This window comes from Cheilinus undulatus, linkage group 4 (genome assembly GCF_018320785.1).
Source record: "Cheilinus undulatus linkage group 4, ASM1832078v1, whole genome shotgun sequence".
Classification (NCBI taxonomy): domain Eukaryota; kingdom Metazoa; phylum Chordata; class Actinopteri; order Labriformes; family Labridae; genus Cheilinus; species Cheilinus undulatus.
The window spans coordinates 29333675-29360044 of record NC_054868.1 but is presented as its reverse complement, the minus strand read 5'-3'; the positions used below and the strand labels follow the sequence as shown (position 1 = coordinate 29360044).

Here is a 26370-nt window from a genome sequence, read left to right as displayed (position 1 = left end):
AGGGTTCAGCTCTTCGGAGAGTAAGCTAAAAACACAGAGAAAACAGTATGTTGTTCAGAGAAACATTTACATGGGGCTGATCTCAGACAGGAAGGCAGTTGGACACAGCCTCAGGCTGTGACCCTCAGACTTGGCCTCTCACAGGGGAACAACGTTGAAAAAGTACAGTGTCTCTCACAGAGCAGGAATTAAATACAGCTACTGTAGCACTGACCTAAAAAAGAAGGAAGTTACACAAGTGCCCACAGTAAAAGAGAAGCTGCATTTCAGTTTAATAAACAAAATTAGCTTTATGTAGAAGAGATTAAAAATGTCAGAGTTGAGGATACTCCATGTAGAGTACAGCAGGTTACTTTTACTCCAAGTTCAAATTATTGGTGCAATTCATGCAGGCCCAACTGATGTGGATTTTTGGGGAAAGATGCAGATAATGATAATAGGGAATAAAAAAATTCCTATAACCAATATATTTGCTGATTAAATTTTAACATAGTTTTCTTGATTTATTATCTCCGCCAAGGAGGTTATGTGATCGGGAGGGTTTGTTCATTTGTTAGTTTGTTAGCAACATAACTCAAAAAGTTATGGAAAGATTTTGATGAAATTTTCAGGAAATGTCAGAAATGGAAAGAACTGATTAGATTTTTGGAGTGATGCGGATCATCGTCTGGTTTCAGGAATTTTTTAAAGGATTCTGTACTATTGGGAGATAGGGCTAATGGCGGAGGTCTGCGCTCTCTGAGTGCTTTTCTAGTTAGTAAATAAAACAAATAGCTGCTTCTGATCCCTTGAATATGGTTTCTTTTATTTAATTCATCTAACGTGCCAGCCCTCACAGTGTCTGTGTAGATATAAGCTGGCCCTTGTACAACTGTAGTTGATGACCCCTGTACTAAAGAGCAGCCAGGTTACAAGCCAAAAGTCAATTGTTTGTGTTACTGTTAATAACGTGAAGCAAAGCAATGAGATGAAATGTGCATAACAGCAAAATACAATGAGTGCTCGTTTTGCAGAGTGTTTCTGCAGACCTGTTTCGGGTTTTAACACCCACAGTGTGCTGCAAATATTCAAACAACTGTTTGAAGGGTTCTTTGTTTTGATTCATGACTTGATTTTTTTAGCCCATGATAATTCAAAGAAGCAGGCTGTTGAATTTTAAGATTATTTTTGCCTCTATAAGATGGGACTGTCAGAGAGGGACATGAAATACGGGGAGAGAAGGCAGGGGAAGACATGAACCAAACATGCACCAAGACAATCAATCCCCAACCAGTGTGTTGATGCATATAGCCTCAGTATTATGGGCACCTGCTCAACCCACTGAGCCAAACCAGCACCATCAGGCTGTGGCTTTTAACAAGGTTAGACAAAACAGCTGTAAATATGGTAGCTCCATGCACTTACCACACCCTCAGCTAAAGCAGAGTTAAATAAATGATAAACATGCTGTTTCCAACAAGTTCCTCATGATAAAAGTCTGTAGTTGTTATTTTTCTCAGTTCCTTTTATTGTGAATGGCCATCAGGAAATGTCAAGTCAAGTTAAAGTTTATTTATATAGCACATTTAAAAAAAAAAAAACAACCTTAGTCGACCAAAGTGCTTTACAGGCTTTGACAACACAATTAAAGCACAATAAATGACTCACAAAAACATAATGATCTAGCAATCTTAAAGAGAATGCATATCAAAATGTCAAGCTCAACTTATATTAAAAGCCAGTGCAAATAGGTGAATTTTCAGCAAAGATTTAAAATAATCTATAGACTGAGCAGTTCTAATGTTAAGAGGTAAACTGTTCCACAGTCTAGATCAGTCACAGCAAACGCCCTGTCATCTCTGGTTTTTAGACTGCATCTAGGAACAAATGTGGTATTTTCAGTGGCAGATTTGCATACCTCAGTAGGGAAGAAATGAAAGTTAGAACTACAGGTGCAGTTACAGAGAAGTAAACACACAGAAGGTTATAAAAACATTTTTTGTGATCTTATGCTCAGACAAGAGTTGAGCATCCAAGCATGGTAGAATAGCCTTACTGCAAAGGGAAAAATACAGAAGTGAACATTTTAGGCCATATTGCTTTTCCCTATAGAAGATTTTTATTTTGTTTTTCAAAGGTTTTGCTTTTTTTTTTAACATAATCAATCCTTACAATAACTAAGAGAGTATAATTTCAAAACATGGGGTATCACAAAGTTTTTAAAACTCTATCAATCTAAATATACATGGAAAAATGTTTTCCACAGAGATAAAGATAAAAAGTTTGCTATACTCCAGTTCTATTTTCAGACATGATAACTTCTTTGATTTTCAACTTTATGTTTCTAAGTTACTCAGTAACTAGTTATAAAAGTATTGTATTTGTGTACATACATGGAAAACAGAGACAGAATACCATATTACCAGAAATAATACTCTCAAACAACACTAGAGTTACTGTAGGCCAAGTTTGTCACACTGACTTAAACAGACATTCCTCTCGCTCTCCTTCTCACAAGAGAAGTCAGGAAGTAGATGTTACACATGACTGTCACTGAGGGCCCAATGAAAATCAGCAACAATGATGGCAAACCAACATAAAGTTCCCATCCTGCACTTCCCATGGTCATGTGCCCAGGTCTTGTGACTAGTGGAATAGGGCCAGTTCAAGTTCAAGTTCAAAGTCCAGGAGGCAGATGAGCTCCAGAAGTGCCTGAAGAAAATTTTTGATTTGTTGTGAATAGCCTTAGAGCAGGAAGTGACAGTGGGTCACTAAAATGGTCAGCCACAAGGGAGTCCATCACAGTGACATCACCCCTGTAGGATTAAGGAGCCACTTTACAGCACGAAGACAAGCCAGGCAGAGATGATGAGCTCATTCATATGTGATAACGGGGGCACAGTGCAGGGGCTTGTCATCAAAGCACTGTGCTGAGTCAGAATGAACTGTTTGCAAAGAAATATTTAGGTCAGTAAGTTTCACAGATAACCAGTGTTCCCATCTCAGACGGCTGAGGGTGTAGCTACAAGACTGACAAGATGACATGGGGAAAAATAAAAACAGAAGCGCTAGACAAACAGAGAAAAAGCAGACCCCTGTCTGACAGGGACAAGCGGCGGGTTAAATAAAGACAGGAAGGTGCCCTAAGTTTACAGCCTTGTTTTTACTACAGCGCAGCGACTGTGTCACATGAAAAGGGACGGAGAAGCATGTGAGACCAGACCAGGGGATTATGGGAGGAGGCTATGCCAGAGAAGGAAAACGGGCATCCAAACCCAACCACAACAGTTTTGGGTTAATCCGGATAATCATTCATCCAAATCACTTTTAAAGCCATTTTTATGGTAGAAATAAAAAAAGCTGATTCAACAAGGTAAGACATGCAGCAGTTATTCAATGTTAAGTGTTGCTGCAAGTTTTTCTGGGGGATTTCTAAACAACATTTGTCATTCAAACTAAATTAATCTCAATTTTTGGTTTCGTCTTGTCAAGAGAAGTCACTAAAAACTCAAAGTTGCATTGTTGAAAGACTCCATACTCTTAAAGCAAATTCTACAACCACCTCATAATCAGAGAACCAAAAAGCTACTGCAACAAGGACCATTGCTCCTATTTGTGTCTCCCCTCATTATGACGAGTATGACGATGGCATGGAAATGAAATCAGCCATAACAGTCAGAGGTAAGAGCTTGAAACAGACTATATGGCTTGAATGGCATACAAAACCTGCTTCCCAGTCCAGGAGTGAAGTCTTGGCATGAACTCAAAGGTTCTGGAAGAGATAACGTCATTACTCACACCTAGTTGTGCTTATGATAACTGAACAGACTGGATTTTCCCATACTCCTCTTCAATGAGGGTGTAAAGGTCAGAAAGCCTCTATTTAACAAAATCATTCAAGGACAGGACATTTAAAATGAGATGGCCAAACACTGTTTCAACAGCCATGTTGAGCAACACCAACAGGGAAAAAAGGGACCGTCTTCTAAATGTGATATACTGTGTAGGCTTCACTGGGTCAAATCCGGCACAATGAAAACTTGTCAGAAAACATTTTGGCCTTAATTTTCATTAATGTGTATGTTTAGATGCAGTTAGAAAAAGTAGATTCATTGTGTTAGTCAATCTAAAACAAGTTAGATGTCACAATGAAAAGAAATCACACAAAATTGAAATGCGTAGTATGGCAGAGGGTGTGTTGACATCTGTCTGAGAATTTTACCATAACCTAGAGCAGGGATGAGCAACTCTGGTTACCAAGAGTGCCCCATTAGTTTTATTCTCACTGCCAGAGGGCCAAAAAATTACAAAAACTGTGAAGAAGACATTTAAAATTACACAGAATCTGAGAAAGGAGAAGATATATAGGATTTATCAGGAGTTATCAAACTAAACTTTACTTACATTATTGTTTTTTTTTTCAAATACATTAAGAAACTACATGAAAGAATTTTACAGAAACAGCTGAAACCAACAACAGAGTTTAAATTGAACTTTCCCTTTAGGAATTCTAGAAAGATTTCTTTTTGGACTAAATACAATCTGAAAAGAAATATTTAGTGATTCCTTAGAAAAAAATAAAAATATGGCATTTTTTCCCATTATCTTCATGCTTACCATTTTATTTTCAATTTGAAACACATTTCTGGGATGCAGTGAGCAAAGCCTCACACTGAAGGACAGACTATGGCATGCTCTTTACACACTTAATAATTGTGTGTGTGGGTGAGCTCCCACAGCCAATCACACCTCTTTCTCTCAACACAGTGGTGTATCTAATTATATCATACTTATTAATAATCCCTGCTTGCATTAATGCTGAAGCACCATGCTGCTGCTGGCAAAGCTTAACCTCCTCTACCCCAGCCTCCTCCTTTATAGCATAAAGCTCATTGTGCCCTCATATTCAGATTAATGCCGGATTAATGGTTTGAACGGATTAATTGCTTTTGAACTAATTTTATTGTATTCAATACGCATTGTCATAAATGTATCTATCCATGTGGCAGTTTCTAACTATGCATTCCCTGGAAAGTCAAAGCACGCTGCTTGACTAACCCAGGGAGCGTCTTTTGAGCAGAGCCTTCAATGCCAAGTACATGAAAGTGTATATCAATTTTGCAATAAAATGGTTAAATGTATGCAGTGTTCCTGACCGAATTCTCTTCAAAAAGAGGAAGAGAAACCTTCGTTTTATAAAATATCCCTTGATGTTTGAAATAGGCCTGGGAAAGGGGCAGTAGACTAATTATATTGATTAAAGAGATAGTGGAAACTTACACATTTTTTCTGCTGTACACTTTCGTATCTGACGGAACTATGATGAAACACATCAATGCTGGTATTATTTCTGACATTAGCACCAAACTGATAAAAACCTGCATTTTAGGGCTTTAATGAGCTAAAACAGACATCTTCTTTGAACAATCTTTTCCGAAAAGGTGCGGCTTATGTGACATGGAACGGTAAGTTTCTACGTCACAAACTTTGTATAAAAGGTAGAATGTTACCGCCTCTAACCAACTTTACCATTCAGAGACCACCTCCATACCCTCACGCACCTCCCCTACTTGGCTCTGGCTTTAGTAATGCCAGTGTTGGAGCCAACAGTCCAAACAAGTAGTGCTCAGGACAACCACGGTCCACCACCATACTACAGCCCGCTTCAGGGGACTCTGGAGGGAAAAATCCTCCACTCCAAAAGATCGCTCTGAGGCAGCAGTGCTGCAGGACTCTGTGTCACTTTCTGGCAAGGGGACGTCACTCCCGCCTCAACTGGAAAACCCCATGTTTTTCCTCTCCTTGCTCCTCTCAGTACCAAACTGCCCATTTTTTGTGCATTTTTCAAATGTCTGAAGTTGGTGACGTTAGCTCTGAGCTGTAGGTTTACTTACACTTTAATATTCCAATAATTATGGCTCAGCTTATCTGTGCATGTTAACACACTGGATGATTGACCTTCAGCTATTTTTAATATATATCTTTTAGAAAGGTGAAAAAGTGAAAAAAAAAAAGTATTTTACTTATGACTCCTATTGGCCCGTAATGAATGTGACAGAGAGAGCGTTGTCCAGTCATGTAGTTTATTATCAGTAATGGCAGTAACTCTCATATCTGGCAATACAGATAATAAACTTTTAAGGTAACATCTGCCAATATCAATATCGTGATAGTAGTATGGTCCATCCCTACCTTCCACATTACCTTGCTCTCCTCTGTCTGTAGATCATGCAGTCTCAACCCAAAAAGTTAGTGGTTTAATTTTACAGTAAAGACTGCCAACAAAAAAGTCATGGAGGTAAACAATTTATATAAACCAAAGTAATTCTGACCCCTGCCACACTACTTAAAGTTGCAGTAAGCGATTTATTTTTAGTGTCGTATGGCCACAAAAACAACACAACCCGTCAGGGTCTTGTTATTGAAGCCATCTAGAAGAATAACACACTTCTCCAATGCCTCCTCGCGCTGCACACTCACTTGAGGAAAACCAGCAAGTGACGATGCTCCAGCCAATGAGGAGGCTAGTACTTGCAGCCAATCACAGCTCAGGAAGGAGGGAGCATTCCTATTGGCTGCTGTAGTAGGTGTGCTTGCGCCTCAGCTCAGTGAGAAGTTGATACAATGGCAGAGTTACTGACGGTGTTCAGTCCTATGCAGCATTTGTTCATGCTGAGACAAAGTGTTTTCTAACCTGTAATTCAGCCATGGATTTTAGTGGAAAAGCGGATCAAAATCACTCAACGAGAACTTTGCCACCATCAGTATTCAATTTAACGGACATGCACATTCGGAAGGAGGTATGTGAGAAGAGGGGCGGAGCTACGGAGCCCAAACACGGAGAAGAACAGGAAGGGAGGGAGAGAAGAGTTCATTCTACACGGTTCTCAATGAATGTTACATACTGGAGCTTTAACTATGGCTGGCAGCAGATAAACAATAATAACATATATTTTAAGCCCAGGTGGGGCTATAATCTCTATTAAATGACCCCTCAAAAACGCACACTGATTTAAATTCATGTGTGCCAGTAACAAAGGTAAAGGTGATGAAAGCTACGTCTGAAAAACTGCAACTTTATATAAATGGCAACTCAGTTAAATTTGTTTCAGACCTAAAGTGCAAAAGATTCAAGTTAAACCGTTTTATGGTGTTAAAGCCGACGTAAGCCTCAGTGTTTACAACCAGCACAGCAGCAGCAGCAGCTATTCAACTGATGACATTTTCCACTCATTATTTCTTGACCAGTTAAGGTAACGTCACATTGCTTGACCAGCCACTGCACCAGCACAGACAACACTTTTCGTTCTTATGAAAAGACCACTAACGATGTTTAAGGTCACCTTACACTGTCAGAAAACAGCCACATATAAGACGAACTTGTGTGTCAATTAACTCCAGTTAATAGTGAAAAGTTAATATTCACAGTTTAAACTTGTCACTCTTTTAGTAATGAGGAAGAGATAGAGGGCATGTCACGACAGTTTAGTAATTAAAGAAAGCTAACTTTTAAGGCTTGGCTAACAACATGCAGGGCTACTATAGCTAATGTCAATGCTCGCTAAATACCTGTGTTAATGTTAGCTAACTGTCCTTTTAGCATGGCACACTAACTTAAACGACACAACGCTTCCGAAGTTCACTTACATCTTTCTGCTCTTGTTTAGTGTTGAATAAGTTAAGTCGTTGAAGTCGCGCTTTCATCCCATCCGCCATAAACTTCCCACAAACGAGACCTAAATGGATACTTATCCGAAACTGGAGTTTGACAGTGTGGGACTCTTCGATATCATTTCATTGGAAAGTTGATTTTGCTCCCTGAAGCCGAGGAGGAGCCTACCGTGAAGTGACTCAAACCAACTGCAACATATCCGGTTTGGAATTTCAAAGGAAAATTCTTACAGTTACTCTACACGGATGAAAGGTAAGAAATTTACAATCTTGCTTTTATTTTGAAGTCAGAGTCAAACAGTTTCCGGAATGTGTTCTACTAACGGTGGTTAACTTTTCATGACTCAATCCACCAATACGCTAAAAGAACAGGATGGACACAGTTCCTGTCCCGGGTCGGTCAAACTTTAGGCGGTACACTGATGGGTGGTTTCCACTTTACCGTTACATGACTGTTTGGGGGGAATCTATAATCTACGTACACCCAGTCTGTACATAAACATTGTTTCCTGCCAAGAGTCACAACAGGCACAATTATGAAAGCCCCTGGGAAGCGCTGCAACTGCATGAGAGAAACAGTGAACTTCATGACATAGAGGCTTTCCAACCGTTTTGTGTCTAAATACTCAAGTCACCGACTGACCCTATTTTTCAGACTCCAAAGGCCCCATGGTAACAATGAAAAATCGTTTTTTCATAGTACATATCAATTGAGGCTTAATCGAAATTTAGATTAAATTGCAATTAATCCAGCAATTTCCAAATTTTGCAGAAGGCGCAACATTTCTTAAACCTGATGTACATGTTAAAATACCAGTTTAACAATAGTTCAAGATATTACAAAAACTCTCGAAAAGAGCATGTAAATTTTGATAATGTATAAATAAACAAATAATTGCATAATTATATTTTAATTTTTTTTTCATTCATGGCTTAAAATGACAAACTGTCCACACATCAAAAAAGACCAAAAAATCATACATAAACTGTATGCACTGAAACACTGAGAACTTATAAAACTACACTAGGGACACCTAGTGGTAACACTTGACTTCCAGGGCAGGAGTGGAAGCACAGGGGACTTTTAATGTGCAGTAAAGGAATATCACCTCCCACTTAATAGTGACACAAGGTGTGATTTCCATGTTTGCATGAGTGTGTCTTATGTTAAGTGGTATTAAATCTTGCTCTTTTATCCGAGGGTCCAAAGATGTAACCCTAACCCTGATTCCTATTCAGCTTCACTGCATTTCATCATCCATCTTTGTTGTATCAAAAATAATTTACCAACATTATCTAAAATGGTTTGAACAGAGCAGTGTCATTAAACACACATTAAACACACAGGAAGTGTCTGCTCTGAGCTCAGAGTGACAGAGCTAGAGTAACAGGTGGTCAGCATGATATCATCATCACATTCCTGAAAGTGCTGAAGATGAAGCGAGAACAACAGCAGCACATGCAAACACGCAAATGCACACATCAAAATGGGTGCTTGGCCACAAGAAGTGGTTGCTATGGTAACACTGTTTCATATCCGGCTTGGTTCATGTAAAAAAGCTCATTTACTCTCACTGATGCAAATACACACACTGTCATTATAGCAAATTAACAACCTGTATGAATATACAAAAATACACGGTTATAAGCATGTGTGCATTTACACCACAAACAGTGGATTCAATGATATGTATACACACAGCATTATATTTACACTACATCATATCCATGCAGGGCATTTGTCTAATGTGCAGTATGTGGGTATTTGTAACACGATCCTAAAAATGTGCTCATGAGCCTTGTGGAAAAAGTGAGCCAAACTGTGCTGGATAAAGGGCATGCATTTTCTTTTTTGACTTGTCAGGATTAAGTTCCCAATTAAGTATTCTGTGTTGTCTCTTTTTAAGCCAGCTGTTTCAAGTCTTTGGTATGTTGGTCATGGCATGCAGTGATGAAGATATCAATGTTTCAAGCTTGGTTTAGACACCAGCTGCAGCTTTGCAGTACACAAAGGCTGCTGGCAGAGCATGCCATGTGGAGGAGAGGTGAGAGTGTTAGAGGTCGGGAGCGTGCTGGTCAGCACAGCACACAGTGGGGGAATGTGTTTGTTGGCATTGTAGAGGGGGGCACTGTGTACACTGGCTCCTACAGGGAGATCCCAGAGGGATGTCAGGACAAATGCTGCTCTGCTCTGGCAGATTTTTGATTCTAAACATAAAGACATTTTTTGGACTGTTGTATTATGTCCTACCAGTCATTTCTTCTCCTCCCTGATTTTCTCATTGAAAAGTTTAAAAAATCTTGTGAACTCCTATCCACTCAGCTTATGATGTTAATGCTGTAAGCCTTGATTTATAAAACAATCCTGCATATATTTGAACATACAATCTGCCAGCAAAGTACTGATGATTTGGCCTTTTTGAGCTCTAACAGTTTCCAGGGTTTCCCTTTCATAGCTGAAAAATCCTGATATGAATGGTAACAATTATCATCTTCGACAGCTTTAGTGAGGGGATGCATGACAGTGTAGAAGTTGGGAGTTTGCACATCACATTTGTTGATTAGGGAAGTCAAAACAGGCTATCTGCAATACAATCAAATTGATACAAATATGCACACTTTGAAATAATTTGACAAAAAGAAAAAAAACATTGCAATAAAAATGTTGACGGGGGTGTTAGTGGGACATTGTCAGGAGATCGCTGGGTTGAGAGTTGTTTTTTACTGTCTCTGTAATAATGGGAAAATGTGATTATTTCTCTGTAATTTTGGGGTACTTTGGGATGTACTGTACTGTATCCACTATGTTTGTAGTTATCTATATATTATCTTATATACTTATTTTGGCTTAATACCCTGACGCTCCAGATTGGCATGTGGGTGAACTGCGTCCCATTAATATGCCAGCAGCAAATTCTGGATTTTTACCTAATGAATTAATTGGTGTGCCTTTTTTATCAACTAAATTAAAACAGTAATGTCATCGCCCAAAATAATGATACCTTGATTTCAACCTCCCTGATGAATAAAGACAGCAGGATTAACAGAAAGTAAATTAGCATGAATCACAGTCGCTTGATCCACTATCTTCCGTCTCAAGGTCTGATTTACAAAACATATTGCACTAATCATGTACACTTGCCAACACTCCTGCAAAGTTTTTCAGCTTCATGCACTTTGCTCTTGTTTGAATGTGGAGATGACCAATCAGTGTCTTCCCCTCTTTGCTGCATAGAGAGTCTCATCCAGACCAGGCACAGATCAAGCAGTAGCCAGGGCCCACTAAAATCTAACCTTTAACAACGAATTGCTACCTGTTGCATCACCCAGTAATGGAAAGCTGTGATGCAGGCTGTTGTCTTTATTCACTTAAAGTTTATTCAATTACCAAGCATATCTTCACCTGTATTAGATTGGTTTTAGTAACTTTTATACACCAAAGGTGAAGTACATTAAAGTGTACCCCTCATTATGATAATTTTATATATGTGACCCTTGGTGAAAAAAAAAATTGACACCCTCATCCCTACTGTTGAGGCAAGTTTCTGTTTACTGAGCCACCTTTCAACCTTGATATTGTTTTCAATAACAGTTTCTACTCCTAATTATTAATCAAACATGTATATTATGCTGAAAGCTTGAGAAACGTGTGGATATCATCTTACTTTACATATGCACACCTACCTTGGTGCTGTCCTGACACTGGAACACATAGCAGGCACAGTTTGGAGCTTCTTTGACCAGGCAGCCAAAGCTCCGTGGCTCCTGACTGTTGTGAATGAGTTTTGTCACCTGGTGAGGCCGACATTCAAAAAGCACTGTGTGTGTCAGAGGGTCCCACACAACTTTGTCTCCCAGAACAGACATACATCGCACCCATGATGCAGACACACACAGGAGAACCGTGTGACTACAGGTAGAAGGATCAGACTGACCTCCTCTTCCTGGACTTACAGAGCCAGCAGTCACTTCCTTCTCCACAGGATGACACCTACTGATCTCAGCCACCACCCAGGGTAACATGGCCATCGTGGTCAGTGGATGCACAGGTAAGGACCCGATCAATGTCAGTCTGTACCGTACTTCCTCCTCTTCTTCTCCTTCTTCCTCTAACTTTCCCCTCCATGTTGTAATCCTCTTCTCAGCAGAGATGGAGGAGGAGATACGTGAGAGTGACGGGCAGGAGCGATGGTTTGAGGTTAAATGACGAGGAGGTTTCTCGGAGCTCATAGGCCTGAGGAGTTCATCTTTTCTGGGCTTCACTTCAAAGTAGAGTCCCTCCATGGCTGGTGCTGGAGCCACTGTCTGCCTCTGCTTTACCTGCAAAACATCAGTCACTCTGAGGGGAATATTTTAAACCGTAGTATAGAGTCAGTCCTGCAGGGTCATTTAGAGGGTACTACCAAAAGACCACCTGGTGTTGTTTACCCAACCAGCAAAGCTTGGCTTGAATTCTGACCTAGACATTTACTTTCAAGGGCACACATGCACATGACAAGATCATGATTGGCCACAAAGAGAGGGAAGGAGAGGTCCAGCTGACGGTGTTGACCACTCATGTTATCAAAAACACAAACAACAAAGGTTAACGGCATTGTTATCACAACAAGGACTGTTGAGTGGTTCATCTGTAAGATGAACTCAAGATTAGCAGGAAACAGTAAAAGCAACCAGGTTAATAGCGGGACATGTTGACATGATAGAACAGTTCAGCGATCAAAATTAAATACAAGCGGCTGCTTACGCACCTCATGCTTGACCTTGCGATTCAAGCACTCTTCAACTCAAACCCATCGGCACAGCAGCAAACGCTTTCTATATCGGCCACCTGCACCGGAGGAGCGTCGGAAGTTCGAATGAGATTTTATTTCCGTAGAGCGCAGCCTCGTGTGCCTGCCTTCAGTGGTCAGTGTAGTTTTACGCACGAACGAGTGATTTTTACGCACAAGGTTACGCAGACCTCACAGCGTGCAATGTTAACTGATGCTCCGCCGAAAAGAGCACTGTTGCAATTGTAATCATGAAATTGCAGTCCCACTAGCTCCGCATAACTGAGCCTACTTACCTGCTCACCTTAGTTTCTGTCAAAGCGGCACCAGTGTTTACAGCTTCATCAAACCACACAGGAAAACACAGAGATCTCCACGCTGCTGCAGACGTTTCTAGTTCGAGTTAAATATAGAAGACGGGAGCCTACCTCACTCCTGTCCTCTATACACTCGCAGGGGGCATGATAAGTGCATGCTGTATGCATGCGCTGCCTGAAGATTAAGCACCGACTCGTCCGCCCCTTCTGTATTTAACAGATGTAGTTTTTGCGATGTATCTATGCACATTTAAAATACAAAAGGTCTGTTTCAGTTTGTTTTATTGAATGAAATCCCATCGTCAGCACAGTGTTTAGGAATATGAGGCACAACAGGAAAGCAGAGTTGCTAATCACACAGTTTTAGAACCAGTTAGTAATAAGTGAAGAGGTCTTACTGAAAACGTGACTGAGTCCCTTTGTCAGCGAGAATGGGCCAGTTTGAAAAGTGTGAGTACAATATCTCCACATGGTGGCGCCCTAAGCTTTGGGCTGAGTCATTTTGAAAATCAGTAAACTCACATGTATGGCATTTTCGTAACTCTTAAAATAAATACTCTGCTGTTATTTTCAATAACTTAATTTCATGTGTCAAATTATAAATTCTCATCTTAAAAACTGTTCACAGCATTCATCATAATTACACAGTTTTAACAGCTCTCATTAACATTTCTGTCCTCGTGTCAGCACTGTATAGCAATGTGGAATTCATGATTGTTATCGGTAAACAGATGTAACTCAACACCACAGGCATCAACTTATTTTTTACTGTTCTTGTTCAAACCTCAAGTAGTGAACTGAAGTATAAATACATCTCTTGTGATATACTGTGACAAAAGTAAACCCGGCCCTGATCTATTAATTAAAGCCAAAAATTAGAGGTAAGGATTTAACATTAAACCTGCAGGTGATGATTGTAAAGGCAGATTCATGATTACATGTGATTTTGGTCCAACTGGCAAAAAAATCTGGGAAAAAGTCTTGTTATATAAAACCTATATTAAACTATGTTATAACTGTAAAATAAAGCTAATGTCAAAGCATGAATCCCTTCTGAATTATTAAGACAACCACTGGTCTGAGATATAAGTCATAGCTGGTCCTGAATGCAGTATTATGTTTATCATGGGCTAAACTGGCTTGGGCTGCAGCTTATTCTTCTCAGGCTCCAGGAAGTTTTCAACAATGGCATCAACCAGCTCATCCAATTCCTTTTTCAGCTGTGTCACATCACTGTTAGAGAGGGAGAGAGAGACAGAGAAAAGAGAAAAATGTCATAATGTAGTGACTGTGTTTAGATAGAAGGGGTAGCTAGTTACTGTAAAGATATTTAGGTCTTAAAAGTCTAGTTGTATGAAGTTAAAAACAACTTTTTACTACCTGTTAATCATTTTAGCATTTTTTTAAACAAATTTACCCAGTGCTTTTCCCCTTTGCAATTCAAGTAACTCTGACTGCACGAAACTGTATGGTTTAATAGATAAATGGTTTATAAATAAACAAAATAACAACTTTCAGCAGCCTTACAGGCATTTATCAACAATGTGTCTCTATGGCAGTGATCATCAACTGGCAGCCTGAGGGCCAAATCGGGACCCCAACAGTTTCCCTCCAGGCCCCTTGAAGTTTAATAAATTTAGAAAATGTGAGAGGAAAAATATGTTGTGGTATTTTGATATTTTTTAAAGAATCCCTACAGCTATTAAAACAGCCCCAAAAATAATTAATATTGGAAAAATATCAGGAATACTTAATGTTTAATATGTTTTACATAAAGTGATGGACAGCACAGCAGCCCCAGAAAAGGTTGGTTCTCATACAAATGCAGTTGATGACCCCTGATAACCCACCTGTTGCCAGGAGCAGCACAGAGTTCAGTGTAGTATTTGATTTTTGGCTCAGTGCCACTGGTCCTCATGGTGGCCACACCACCGTTGGAGAAAGTAAATGTGATCATCTGACTGGAACGGGAGGTGGGAAGAACCTGAGACAAGAGACAGAGGAATTATACATTAGAAATCATTAAAACCATAAAAAAAGAATATCATACAAAACAAGAATGTATCACACATATTCAAAGTATTATTCTAAGAAATCTGCAGCATCAAAATAGAATCTTTCACCGAAACCTGAAAATCTGGGATGCAACAAAGCCCAGGATGGCTACGGTAAGAAAAAGTTAAAACTCATTCATGAAACTGTGTGCACGGATTTAAAATATGTTCCTGCATTTTATGGAAGGGCACACCATATGGTGCTGAAATCTTCCTCAATGTAATCCAAGTTCAATTTATTAACCTTAAAAATACCAAAGCTCAGGTTTATTCTAAAAGGGTGTTTGAGCCATTAGGGCCGGTGGAAAAAAGCTTTGCACAAAACAGCAAACATTAAATTTTTAAGTGGATCTAATGTAACTCATGTCAAACATTTGCTTATGAACAAATGCAGAAGATATGGGAAAAAACTGGTAACATTTGGAGACGAGTCTCTGGCCATCAAGCACATTTAAGTCTTTTGCTCCATCTGTTTTGGCTCTGCTTGGACTCTAACAACTCCTGAGAGAATTATTTGGCTGCTGATCAGCTAAAATCTTCACCATGCTCACAGCCAGTTCTGCAGGAAATAAACAGGACTTTACTAAAAACAAGGTTGGCTGCTTTAGTCAAGCACACACCCAAAAACAAGCAAAGAAAAAAGTAAATGTGAGACATGGATATGTGAATAAACCAACAAAGGAAGAACAGCAGAGGGCTGAAACAGCTAAGAAATAAGCTGATCCTGATATACAACTCTGTGAAGTGGCAGAATTGTTTAATACGCTGTTTTAAAATGAGGAGGAATAAGGGGATGATTGAAAAGTGATAACAAGTAAACACTGCAAAACTGGTGCTTGGTTTGCCAAATAAGCCACATTACCTGCCTGACTGCATTATGCCAACTGTGAAGTTTGGTGGAGGAGGAATAATGGTATGGGGTTGTTTGGCTGGGCTAGGGAGGCCAATCTTAATGTTTCAGCATACCAAGACATTTTGGACAACACTATGCTCACCTTTGTGGCAGCAGCTTGGGGAAGGCCCTTTTCTATTCCAACATGACTGTTTCCCAGTGCATAAAGCGAGGACCATACAGAAATGGGTTGATGAGTTTAGTGTGGAAAAACCTGACTGGCCAACACAGAGCCCTAACCTTAACTCCATCAAGCATCGTTGGGATGAACTGGAATGGAGATTGCGAGTCAGACCTTCTCATCAATGGCCCAGAGAAGACTGCACGTTTCTGAATCGTGTTCACATAGGGCTCCTTCTTTACATGATACCGCTTTACCTTGCATTTTTGACAAACTGTGTTGACAGACAATGATTTCTAGAAATGTTCCATGCATTGATTTTCAGAGTCATGTCTGTGTTTAATGCATTAATACTTGGGGGTCCAAAGATTCCCAGCACCCATTACTGACTTTTGCCCTTGTTCCTTCTGCAGAGACTTCTCCAGATTCTCTGAATCTTTTGATGATATAATGTGGGATATTCAAACTCTTCATAATTTTACAGTGAGGAGTTTTTTTTTTTTTGGAAACTGTTTTAGACACAGTTGGTTTACAGATTGGGGAACCTCTGCCCATCTTAACTTCTGAGACTCTGTCCCTCTAAAATGCTCCTTTTATACCCAGACCTGTTGCCCATTAACCTAATTTGTTGCAAAATGCTCCTCCAGCTGTTTTTCATTAATACAGATTACCACTTACTCTTACAGTCTTCTATTGCCCAATCCTTAATTTTTGAGATGTGTTGCTACTAATTCAAAATGAGCTATTGCTTTTCATGAAATGAAATGAATAAAGTGTTGTTTATGCTCTTTTGTGAATTTATGTGGGTTTATGGGGCTTGGACATCAATGCATTCTGTTTTTATTCTCATTTTTCAGTGCCCCAGCTTTTTTGGAGGCAGGGTTGTACTTTTATTACAAATTCTATTTTTTTAATTTCAAGTCTCCTACTCTTGGTTTCAATGTTCTGACATAAACATCATTAAAACATCAAATGCTACAGGTAAAAAAACAGCAGACTCCATAGGTTTGTCCTGCTCCAGGTTAGCTTGTGTAGTAAATGTGTCTGTGTGTGACTTACAGCCTTGTTATTGGGCTGGCTGCTATCATAGCCAGTTGTCAGGTCTCGTACAGCAGAAATGGAGAAGCGACCACATTCAGTAGGGTATGAGTCCTTCTGGCCACCATAGTTGCGCAGGCGTTCAAACAAGTTGCTAATCACATTCTGGTCATAGCAGATGAAGTAGGAGTTCTTGGTGATGTGATAGCCATACCTGAATATGAGACAGGGTTACAGTCTGTAGTTTCACTTTTCTCAGTGAAATAATAAAGCTCACATGAGAATAGAGTAAATATGGGTCTTACTCTTCATAGATGTTAGTGAGCTGCTGGGAAAGACTTGTGCTTTTTGTGGCCAGGTAAGAAATCATCTCTCCTGATATTGCTGCAGCACTCACTCCGTCCTTGTCCAGCACAGAGGGACAGCACATATATCCTAAAACACACACAGTTCATTCCCGATATGTGTAAAGCTCCAACTAAAATAGCTCCTTGTTTCTATTACTAACAGTGTGTAAAGGCATGTGATTCCAATTAGAGCATCATAATCCAGTTACACAGAGATGTTCTGAACTTTGTGATGTTGTCCGTGAGCATTTGCTTGAAATTTGTCAGATTAACCCTGAACAACCTTTAAGAGAGTCCACAGTCAAAACTAAACTGGGTCAGATCTTCAGCTGATATGTCTGAAATGTTCATGCATTCTTTGAATTTTAATGATCGATTTATTCACTTAACAGGTAACCAAGACTGGGGAAGATGGCAAGAACAGCTTAATAAATATACTCTGGTTCACTTCTCTATTTCATGTCAGGCTATATTCTTCAGTATTTCAACACCACTGGTTTTGGGGCTAACAAGGAATACACATCTGGAGCCCAAATGGTCAAAGCATTTTGCGGAAATTTGATTATTATAATAACTTCTGACATAATTTTTCCAAACTGAAAATCTGTTTGATGACACACGAGTGCTTTGCTGACAGCACATTTGATAGTTTTCTTAAAATCTATGTTAAGATTTCTTTTTATTGTAGTCAAACACAAAACAATATAATATAATGGCATTTCAATTTTGGCACTTACAGACATGTTTTAGTTCTCATTTTTATCAGCAAGTAAGGCTTTTTAAGCCAAATTCAACTGGTTAGGATTTTGTGAACTGGTTTAAGGTTTTACTGAATAAAAAGTAGAAGTTGGCCTTTGGCTTATACCACACATATTTAAATCAGATGAAAGCTCTTTGGGAGGATCATGATCATCAGCTCGTGACATCAAAGATCATTCTGTGAACCACTCTTTTTCAATTACACCACAAGGAATAAATCAGGATCACTTTCCCCTTATTATTATGCTGTAGAAAACACTGGATTGTGTGCATGTGTGAGAGCGTGTGTACCTATTGCCTCCTCAAATGCAAACACGACAGTTTTGCTCTGGTCCAAAAGGTCTCTGGCTCTGTTTCCCATCCACTTGAAGCCGGTTAGTGTTTCCTGTTCAAAAAGCAGTGACAGTAACAGTGATGTGTCTGTGTTTATTTGAGAAAAATGTCTAATAGACTTCCTATAAAGAGTGCTTTTAACTTATTATATTCTAAATGAGCCCCATTTTGTCTTAAATTACAATCACTGATTTTTAACTACAAAATAACAGCTGATCAATTTAATTTAAACATGATATTTTGAAAACAGCAATCAGGAAGGAAAAATGAGAGGACCATTATGTAAAAAAATATTTTGACCTTGATGGAGTTACCTCAAAGTGGAAGCCTTCCTTGAGAGCGATGGCACGCAGAATCTTGGATGAGACAGTGCTTGACAGCATGTAGAGGTTTTTCACAGCAGCAGCATCAGGGTTCTGCTGCTTCCAGCAGCGAAACATCCACCAGCCCAGCAGCGCTCCTAATTCATTACCACTGAACAACCTCCACTGTCCACTGACAGAGAAAGGAGAGAAAGATCATTGAAGTGCAGTCATGCAAACAAACATATAGCCTAGTAGGATGTGATGTTCAGGGCTTTTCAGATGAAAAATTAGTGTTTTTTTTCATTTCCAACAGAAAACTTAACATAAAAATACAATTAATTAAGAAGATACAAGCCTCCAAGTACATAACCAATGACCTGAGGATTTCACATCACCTCAAAGTAAATGTCATTACACTGGGCTCATTACATACCTAACACTGCATTAAAAAGCCTTTATTTATTTATTTATTTATTTATTTATTTATTTTTACACAAAAACAGACCTCTCCTGTTTCTCTGCTATTGCCAGTCGATCAGCATCAGGATCATTTGCTAGCACGACTGTGGCTCCCTCCCTCTCTGCCAGTGCAAATGACAGTGTCTGAAAAACACAAAGCACACATTCAACTTCAACAAGCCATGTTTCATTTAGAAGTCCTCATGTGATGTCATCAGGACATACCAGGACTCCTTCTCCCTCCTCAGGATTGGGATATTTGACGGTGGGAAACTCAGGATCTGGATCTTTCTGTTCTTCCACAGGGTATGGAGGGGGTAGGTCAAAGGCCTTGAAAGCTGACTGGACAAATGTGTGGCCGACGCCGTGCACCGATGTGTGCACAATTTTCACCTCTGAACTCTTGTTGATGTCCCTACGAAGAAAGACAGCAGTGCTAAAATGATGACCTGGTTGTCCTCATTTGAGCTCTGTACGGTTTAGTGTCTGTGTCCAACACAAATATCTTAAATGCAGAGCAGCATCGTATAATCTGTAGCGGAGTACACATGTCTATTTCTATGTCATACTGTTCTCTCTTTTTAAAAGCTCTGTACTGTTCAGTGTGAGTTTTCTGTAGATCACCTGTTGTGGCAGTGCTTCTGGATGGTTTTGAAGTATTCTGTGTGGATGTCCTGGAAGGGATCTTTCAGTAAGGGGCTCTTCAGGGCCTCCTCTGTGTTCCAGGACTCAGGCCAAGGCTCCAGGTCCTCCTCTATGGCCTTGGCAATACATTTGTCATGAGGAGACACAATTTGAGCTCCGTTCTCCCAGTACACCTGAGACACAGACAAATTAGAACATAACAGATGCAATAATGTGTTAAGGATGTAACTATTAAAAGGTATATCACTAATTTTGTTCTCTTTTGTTTCAAAATACAGGAATAAACTCCTCTGAACATTTGATGCCTACGCTATTTTTCCCATGACTAATTTATAATGATAGTTTTGTTTGATTAGCAACACCAAACTAGTGTAGATTATGGACTTCTCAGTAAAAGAAAAAATAATATGTCGAATTGAACTAAGAAAAATTAGGGAAGCTAAAGATGCTTCATCCTAAGCTCATTAACAAATTTGTTTGTGGTGTCATGTCATTCTACTTCTACAAAGCCATGAAATAAGTCCCGTCAGGGATGGAGTCAACAACTAGTTTAAAAAAAAAAGAAAAAGTGACAGAAAAAAAAAAAAAAAAAACAGGAAAAACCCTCAACGTAAAAATGCAAATAAATGAGGAAGTAAATTAGTTTAAGCTGCTACCTTGTAGCCGTTGTCCTGTTTCGGGTTGTGAGAGGCGGTCACCATGATCCCAGCACACAGACCCAGGTGAGACACAGTGAAAGGCTGCAGGGGGCGTGAAAGAAATGGGTCACTATACAATCTAATCAAAAATCATGGTAGACAATGTATAATATACAGCAGTGGTTCCCAGCCTTTAATCCTTCGAGCCTCACCTACTTGTATCTAAGAACAGCTGAGCCTCCCACATGAATAAGATAGCAATGCATTGCTTTCAAAAGTTAACACAGATATTCTTTCATTGATGAAAGCAGAAGAAAACAGGTTGACATGTGTTTTTCTTATCAAAAGACTTCAGCATTATCTAATTAAAGGTCACATATTTTACCCCTTTAAGACAAATTTATATTGGTCTCAGAGGTCCACAAAACATGCCTGTGAAGTTTGATGCTAAAAAAAAACTCCAGTATTGGATTTTAGCATGTCCAAAAACCCCTCTGTTTCAGTCCTGCTCAGAATGAGCTGCTTCTGTGTCTGTGGCTTTAAATGTTAATGAGCTGTCTGACTCCGCTCTTCACTATGCCCCTCTCAGGAAATGGATGTGGCTTAATGGATGTGGTTCTCCTGACCCTGAGAGGAGGATCAGGAGAGGAGGGTGGATTCTTGGGGGTAGTGTGAACAGGTCAGGGGTACATATTTTTGCTAGAAAAGCCTGAAAAAATGAATTTTGCATAATATGTGAGCTTTAATAAGGGTTTCATCATGATTTTAGTCAATATGTGCAAATCTAATTTTGAGAACCTCCAAGAAGACAAAGCCTAATGCCCTCTTGAGATCTTTGGTGCCTTCTCTTGGCGTACCAATGAAAGAGCCAATTTCACTGTTGTCAGCGTATTATGAGCACCAAGTAACTGCAGGTACCCTTTCTCTTTTCACAGCTGCTTTTTTAATGCTGCTCAAAAACCCCCTCTGGAATAACCCGAATAACTCAACTTCCTCACTGTTAGATACACAGTTCTCTACTGAAAAGTGAACTTCTTCTGGCAGCATTGGGTAATAGTGATATCAGTTCAAATCTAATCTAAGTTTTACAAACTGTAAACTTGTCAGACTTGACTTCTAGCCAAGGTATCAAAAAGTGTACAAAAAATGTAAACCGATCATGTGATCATGATTAGTCTAGTTTGCTCCTCATGTGAGGCAGTAGGTTATACCTGTGTTTTTAACTAAAAATCTGGCATGGATTCACACCTTTAAGGTTGTGTTATTGGAAAAAAAGAAGCTGCAAATTAAATAGTTTAAAGAGTGCATATTATAAGTACCTGGTTCAGACAAATAAACCTTTGTCTGGGCCACAGTAAAGAAAAAAAAATCCTAATGGTTTGTCCTGCCCGTGTTGTTTGTGTTTTACAGACACAAAGCTGTGTGAAAAAAATGCCCTCTTGGCACATCTTTAACAAAGCATAACTCTGTCAATCATATGTGCATTACGCAACAAGCAGTATGTGAAGCTAGAGTTTACTTTTTGAATGGAGTTTGCCCTTCAGCTTGTGCCACCTGTCCCATTGACAAGCATGACACAAGACAAACCGATCCAACTTCATGTTTAAAATGAAAATAGTGGGCAGTGTAGTTATTATTTTTTTCAAAGCACTTGAGGAAATAAATGTAATGGAATGTAAAGTGATTACCACAAAGGGTGTTGGGGTGATGTCAGAAAAAAGGTGCACCGGCACCCCTCGGCTGATGAACACAGCTGCAGCCAGGCTGGCAAAGCGCTTGCTGCCGCCCCCACTGGGTGGATGGGCCCGGGCATCATAACCAATCACCACCCCTCGTTCCTTAAGGTTCCCAAAACTCTCCTCCAGGTAACGACAGAAACCCTGTCAGAGAGAAAAGAAATGTGAGGATGTTAGAACACATTTGGCAAGAGGAAGCAGAAGACGTTTCAAGACAGACACAGGATATGAGAATCAGCAAAAGCCTTGTGTTACATTGATGGGTAATGAGATGATGACATGTGAGCTCTGCAGCTGATCACGAGAGTTTGGCATCGAACAAAACGTCAGGTCAAGAATCAATAATGTGATTGTCTGGCGTTGCATGTGACTCAATGCTTCGTGAGTGGCAGGCTTGTAGTTTATCTATTAACTGACCTGCGTGGTCTGGATGATTGTGAGGTCATTCATACAGGAAATGCCAGGGCCCATGGGAGCTCTCAGACCTGCCGTGCCAAACTCCATTCTGGAGGAGAAACATTTCTTCAGAGCGTCCACCGCTCCGTCTTTAACCATGTCCTGCACGATCAAAGCTGTCTTTGGATTCTGGGAAATAAAACATGCCCACACTTTATTAAAGACAGGAATTCTTTTCACTTCAGTTCTACGATTTTATTAAAAACTGTACCGTAGAGCTCACAGATAGAGAGAGACTACAGTAAGTCAGCATCACAGTCTAATTGGTACAACATGTCTAAATCTTATTACTGCTGACTGGTCTGTAATTAGCCCCTTATAATCAAACAAGTATTAGCTGTTATAAATGATTTGTTTAATTGATGCCATATTACAATTAGGCATGCATGATACTGACTTTTTGCTGATATCCAAAATTTCAATATTTACAAATTCATTTTAGCTGTTACTGATTAAGTAACTGAAATATAAGTGTAGTGTAGACCTTAAACTTCAGTCCTTAAAACAAATTTAAAGTTTTAGGAATGAGGATAAACAAAGAAAAAATAGATTTCATTTTATGTAGCTATGTTGGTCCTTCCTCAAACTGCACAAACTTATTTGTACATACAGCCAACATTTACAGCTGATATATCAACATGAATACTGGCAAGAAAATTCTTGCAATATGCATGTCAACACTAATATTTAACTTTAGTTAATATTTGCTGATCCAGATACAATAAAAATTCTAATATACATTCTTAATCACGTTCTTAACATACTGTCTGAAATAAAGCCCAAAATTTGCTCTGACACCCAAATTTATAAAGCTGATTCTGACTTTTTAAAGTTACTTTAGCCATTAACTGATCAGCAAGAACCTGTTGTTGATGACAGCAATTTGAAACTAGCTAAATCACAAACAATTCCAGATTTATCCATATTCCAGTTTCATTCCTTTGTTTACATACAATGAATACAAGAAAATGAGAATAAGCACATTGATTGTTTCAGCGCTTATTCTGATCCTACTCAGCGTTAGACACAACAACAACACGTGGTGAGCTTTATTGTAAATCAACAATACTGCAACTTATACTAAAGTGAAAACTTAACAGATGAATACTGTGGTTACAAATGGAAAGTGAAATTAAGGAAATGGGTCAATACATGGCTTCCTTTTGAACAATTGCTGCTTCCTTAACACAGTTAACTCTTAACTATCCCCTCCTTAATGTGACTTGATTGGTGTCCTTCCATGTATCTTTGAAGCCATGAATGGCTGACTTTGTGTAGTTCTGATGGCTGAATTTAAATTAAATTTTGCTTTTTAATTCCATGCAGATTAAAGACAGGTGGTATGTGAAGTTTAAAAACTTGACGTGAGGACATTAGGACTCTTATATTGATGGCAACACAAACTAATACACAGAGAGAGCAATGCTTTTCAAAGGGGTTTGTTATCTCAAAACATGTATCTTAAAAATAAAGATCATTTTATCTGTAAATATTCCATTAGAACCTAAAATAATACCGTTGCATCTATATCCATCAAATCTCAAGTTAAGGAAAAAAGAATGTAAGTTTGTAGGCTTTTCTATACTTCAGGCAAAAAGAATGATAGCTATCAATTGGAAGAAAACTGTTGCACCTCCATTAGGTGCTTGGATTAAAAGTATGGTAACTTTTATGTTGATGGAGAGAATAACATATATCCTGAAAAATAAGTTACAGATTTATAAGGAAATATGGGCACCATATGAGGAATTTATGAAAAATGGGGACATAGAAGAGCTTCTGCAGGAGGGAGACTGAGAATAGGAAAGCTGGAGAAATACAGTGAAATTTCCCAGGGATTCTGGAGCAGGATTTAAATATCTGTTATGTTTTATGCACAGCATATATGTATGTGTGTATGCATGTACAGATATTTTTATTTCTCTTCTTGCAAATTAATATTTGAAAGAGAGTTTCTAGTGTTAACTATATCTGAAAGAGGGTGATCTGGGTGGGTGTTCAATGTATTCTTTTGTTATTATGTTTGATAATGTAAAAAAGGGAAATATTTTCAATATGATGTCTGTAAATTTATTGTGGATTACGCTACAAAAAACAATAAAAACATTTAAAAAAAAATGTATCTTAAAGCCAATCAGAAGTATGTAATTTGGGAATAATTGCAGGATGGAAAAGGAAACAACAATTACAAGATAACTGAATGTTAACTCTGTTAAATAATCAGTCATTATCATTGAGCTGTTGTGTGGATATAATCCAAGGATGCCTCGAATTATATGTTTGCATGTACACTACACTGATAACTACTTCAATGTTAAACCGGATAAGAATTAAACAAAACAGAATCATCTTTCTCTCACACAGCAGTCATTTCCTGGACTTTTTTTTTTCTTTATCAATTCAACAAATGTAGGTATCATTTCTCAAGTTGATCCCGTTATGTTATCATTTATTATTTAACTTAAATCCCTCTTTATCTCACATTTACTTTGTGTTTACTCAGTTGCTTGACGTAAAGACTAACTATCCCTCTACTAGTTCTTTAGCTATAAATAATACGACATTAATGCCACAGATTACGGTACAGGAAAAATTAACAGAATTGAGTCATAAACAGTTGTGGGTTACACTGGATATATTCAGCTGAAACAGCATCATACTAGTATTACTGCTCAGAGTAGGCTAGCTTGCTAACCTGTCTGCCAGCTCACCTTGTCATACTGCAGCCACAGCCTCACAGCCTCGTCCAGGCTGCTGTCCCCGGTTGTAGACAGGCCGTTCTCCATTTCTCTTCTCGGCAGACTCAAAAACACTGACGGTGGTGTCTCTCTGGGTCTAGTATACCCTCTCTGAAGACTGTTCTCAGAGCAAAACCGAAAATGAACGCGTAGATGTGACTACCTACATGAGCTCCACGCGAGGAGGGGCGGGGCGACGTAATGCGTCACGAGTTTCTCATCTGTTGCCTTCAGGGATTGTCAGGAAATGTGGGACACTCTTGAAGTGTAATAAATCTACGTTGATGGCATACTGTTGCTCTTGGTTTCTATTGCAAGACCGTTGCAATATTTTAATCCTTCCACTAATGTAATTTGCGTTACCAAGCAATACTTGCACGTTCCTCGAAAATTATCCCTCGAAATACTTTCGTAATATAAATTTAGCACAAAAATCAATTAAATTTGTGTTTGGTAGATTATTCATCTGTTGCAAATATTCGTCGTGCTAACAAAGTTTATACCGTTGGAAAGCCTGTTCATTTCCTTTTTATTAGAGCCACATTTGTAACAGGAACAGAGGTGGGAAACGCACCTGACTATTGTTCTCAAGTAAAAGTACAGTTACTTTGGTTGTACTTAATTTACTTGAGTAGAAGTAAAAGTGATGCTCTATAGATCTACTCAGGTAAAAGTAAAACGTAAGTAATTTAAAGTTTACTCAGAGTATTGACTACCGAGTAGCTACATGTGATTCCCAAAGGATTTTCGAATATGATCTTTCTTTAATATGAAATATAAATAAGAGATCTGAGGTTGTTTATTATTTAGTTGTTGTTTAGGTGTTACTTAAGGTGAAACGCAACAGGATGAATAGTAGTATCGTCCTCTCGCTATTTGCTACTGACCATTATGTGATGTGGAAGTCAAAAGACTACCTAATTAAAATAACTTGAATAAATGTAATTACTTTCCACTGCTGGTATGGATCATGCATTTGTGGTATGAGCAGCAGGGCTGAGTATGTGGGTTGCATCCATGAGATTTGCAAAATCTTGTCTGCCTATACCAAACAGCTAACGTGACATGCCAGATAGACTGTTTCTTATGTTCACTGCACAGCAGCCATTGGAT

General features: G+C 39.0%; 2 protein-coding genes across 5 annotated transcripts in view; both read right to left on the bottom strand.

Annotated features, from left to right (window-relative positions):
• The window catches only part of tbc1d1 (TBC1 (tre-2/USP6, BUB2, cdc16) domain family, member 1), a 71312-nt gene extending 58545 nt beyond the window's left edge, over nt 1-12767 (bottom strand). Inside the window, exons 1-2 of one of the 4 annotated variants that reach the window (XM_041784935.1) lie at nt 12724-12767; nt 11335-11970 (exon numbers count right to left, since the gene is read on the bottom strand). In XM_041784935.1, the coding sequence (XP_041640869.1) occupies nt 11335-11934 (600 nt within the window). In that variant the 5' untranslated portion in view covers nt 11935-11970; nt 12724-12767. Of the gene's footprint in view, nt 1-7626; nt 7810-11334; nt 11971-12398; nt 12539-12723 lie in introns of those variants that run through there. The other 3 variants (XM_041784934.1, XM_041784936.1, XM_041784937.1) reach the window with 3 other exon arrangements.
• Nucleotides 12768-13001: 234 nt separating this feature from the next.
• On the bottom strand, nt 13002-25442 carry pgm2 (phosphoglucomutase 2). Its single transcript, XM_041786366.1, has 13 exons — nt 25231-25442; nt 22481-22648; nt 22016-22207; nt 20346-20429; nt 19669-19862; nt 19270-19459; nt 19091-19188; nt 18595-18775; nt 18239-18332; nt 17147-17276; nt 16863-17055; nt 14587-14720; nt 13002-13969 (listed from the first exon to the last, which is right to left on the bottom strand). The coding sequence occupies exons 1-13, from the start codon at nt 25303-25305 to the stop codon at nt 13867-13869; spliced, it is 1836 nt and encodes a 611-aa protein (XP_041642300.1). The 5' UTR covers nt 25306-25442; the 3' UTR covers nt 13002-13866.
• Between the last annotated feature and the right edge of the window lie 928 nt (nt 25443-26370).

Bases quoted from the DNA above. Each gene is read 5' to 3' on its own strand.
- pgm2 (XM_041786366.1), bottom strand. From the start codon at position 25,305: ATGGAGAACGGCCTGTCTACAACCGGGGACAGCAGCCTGGACGAGGCT. The intron at 22,649-25,230 runs GTGAGCTGGCAG...TTTATTTCCCAG, and splicing joins TGTGGCTGCAGTATGACAAG to AATCCAAAGACAGCTTTGAT. The intron at 17,056-17,146 runs GTAAGACCCATA...TCTCATATTCAG, and splicing joins CTCACTAACATCTATGAAGA to GTATGGCTATCACATCACCA.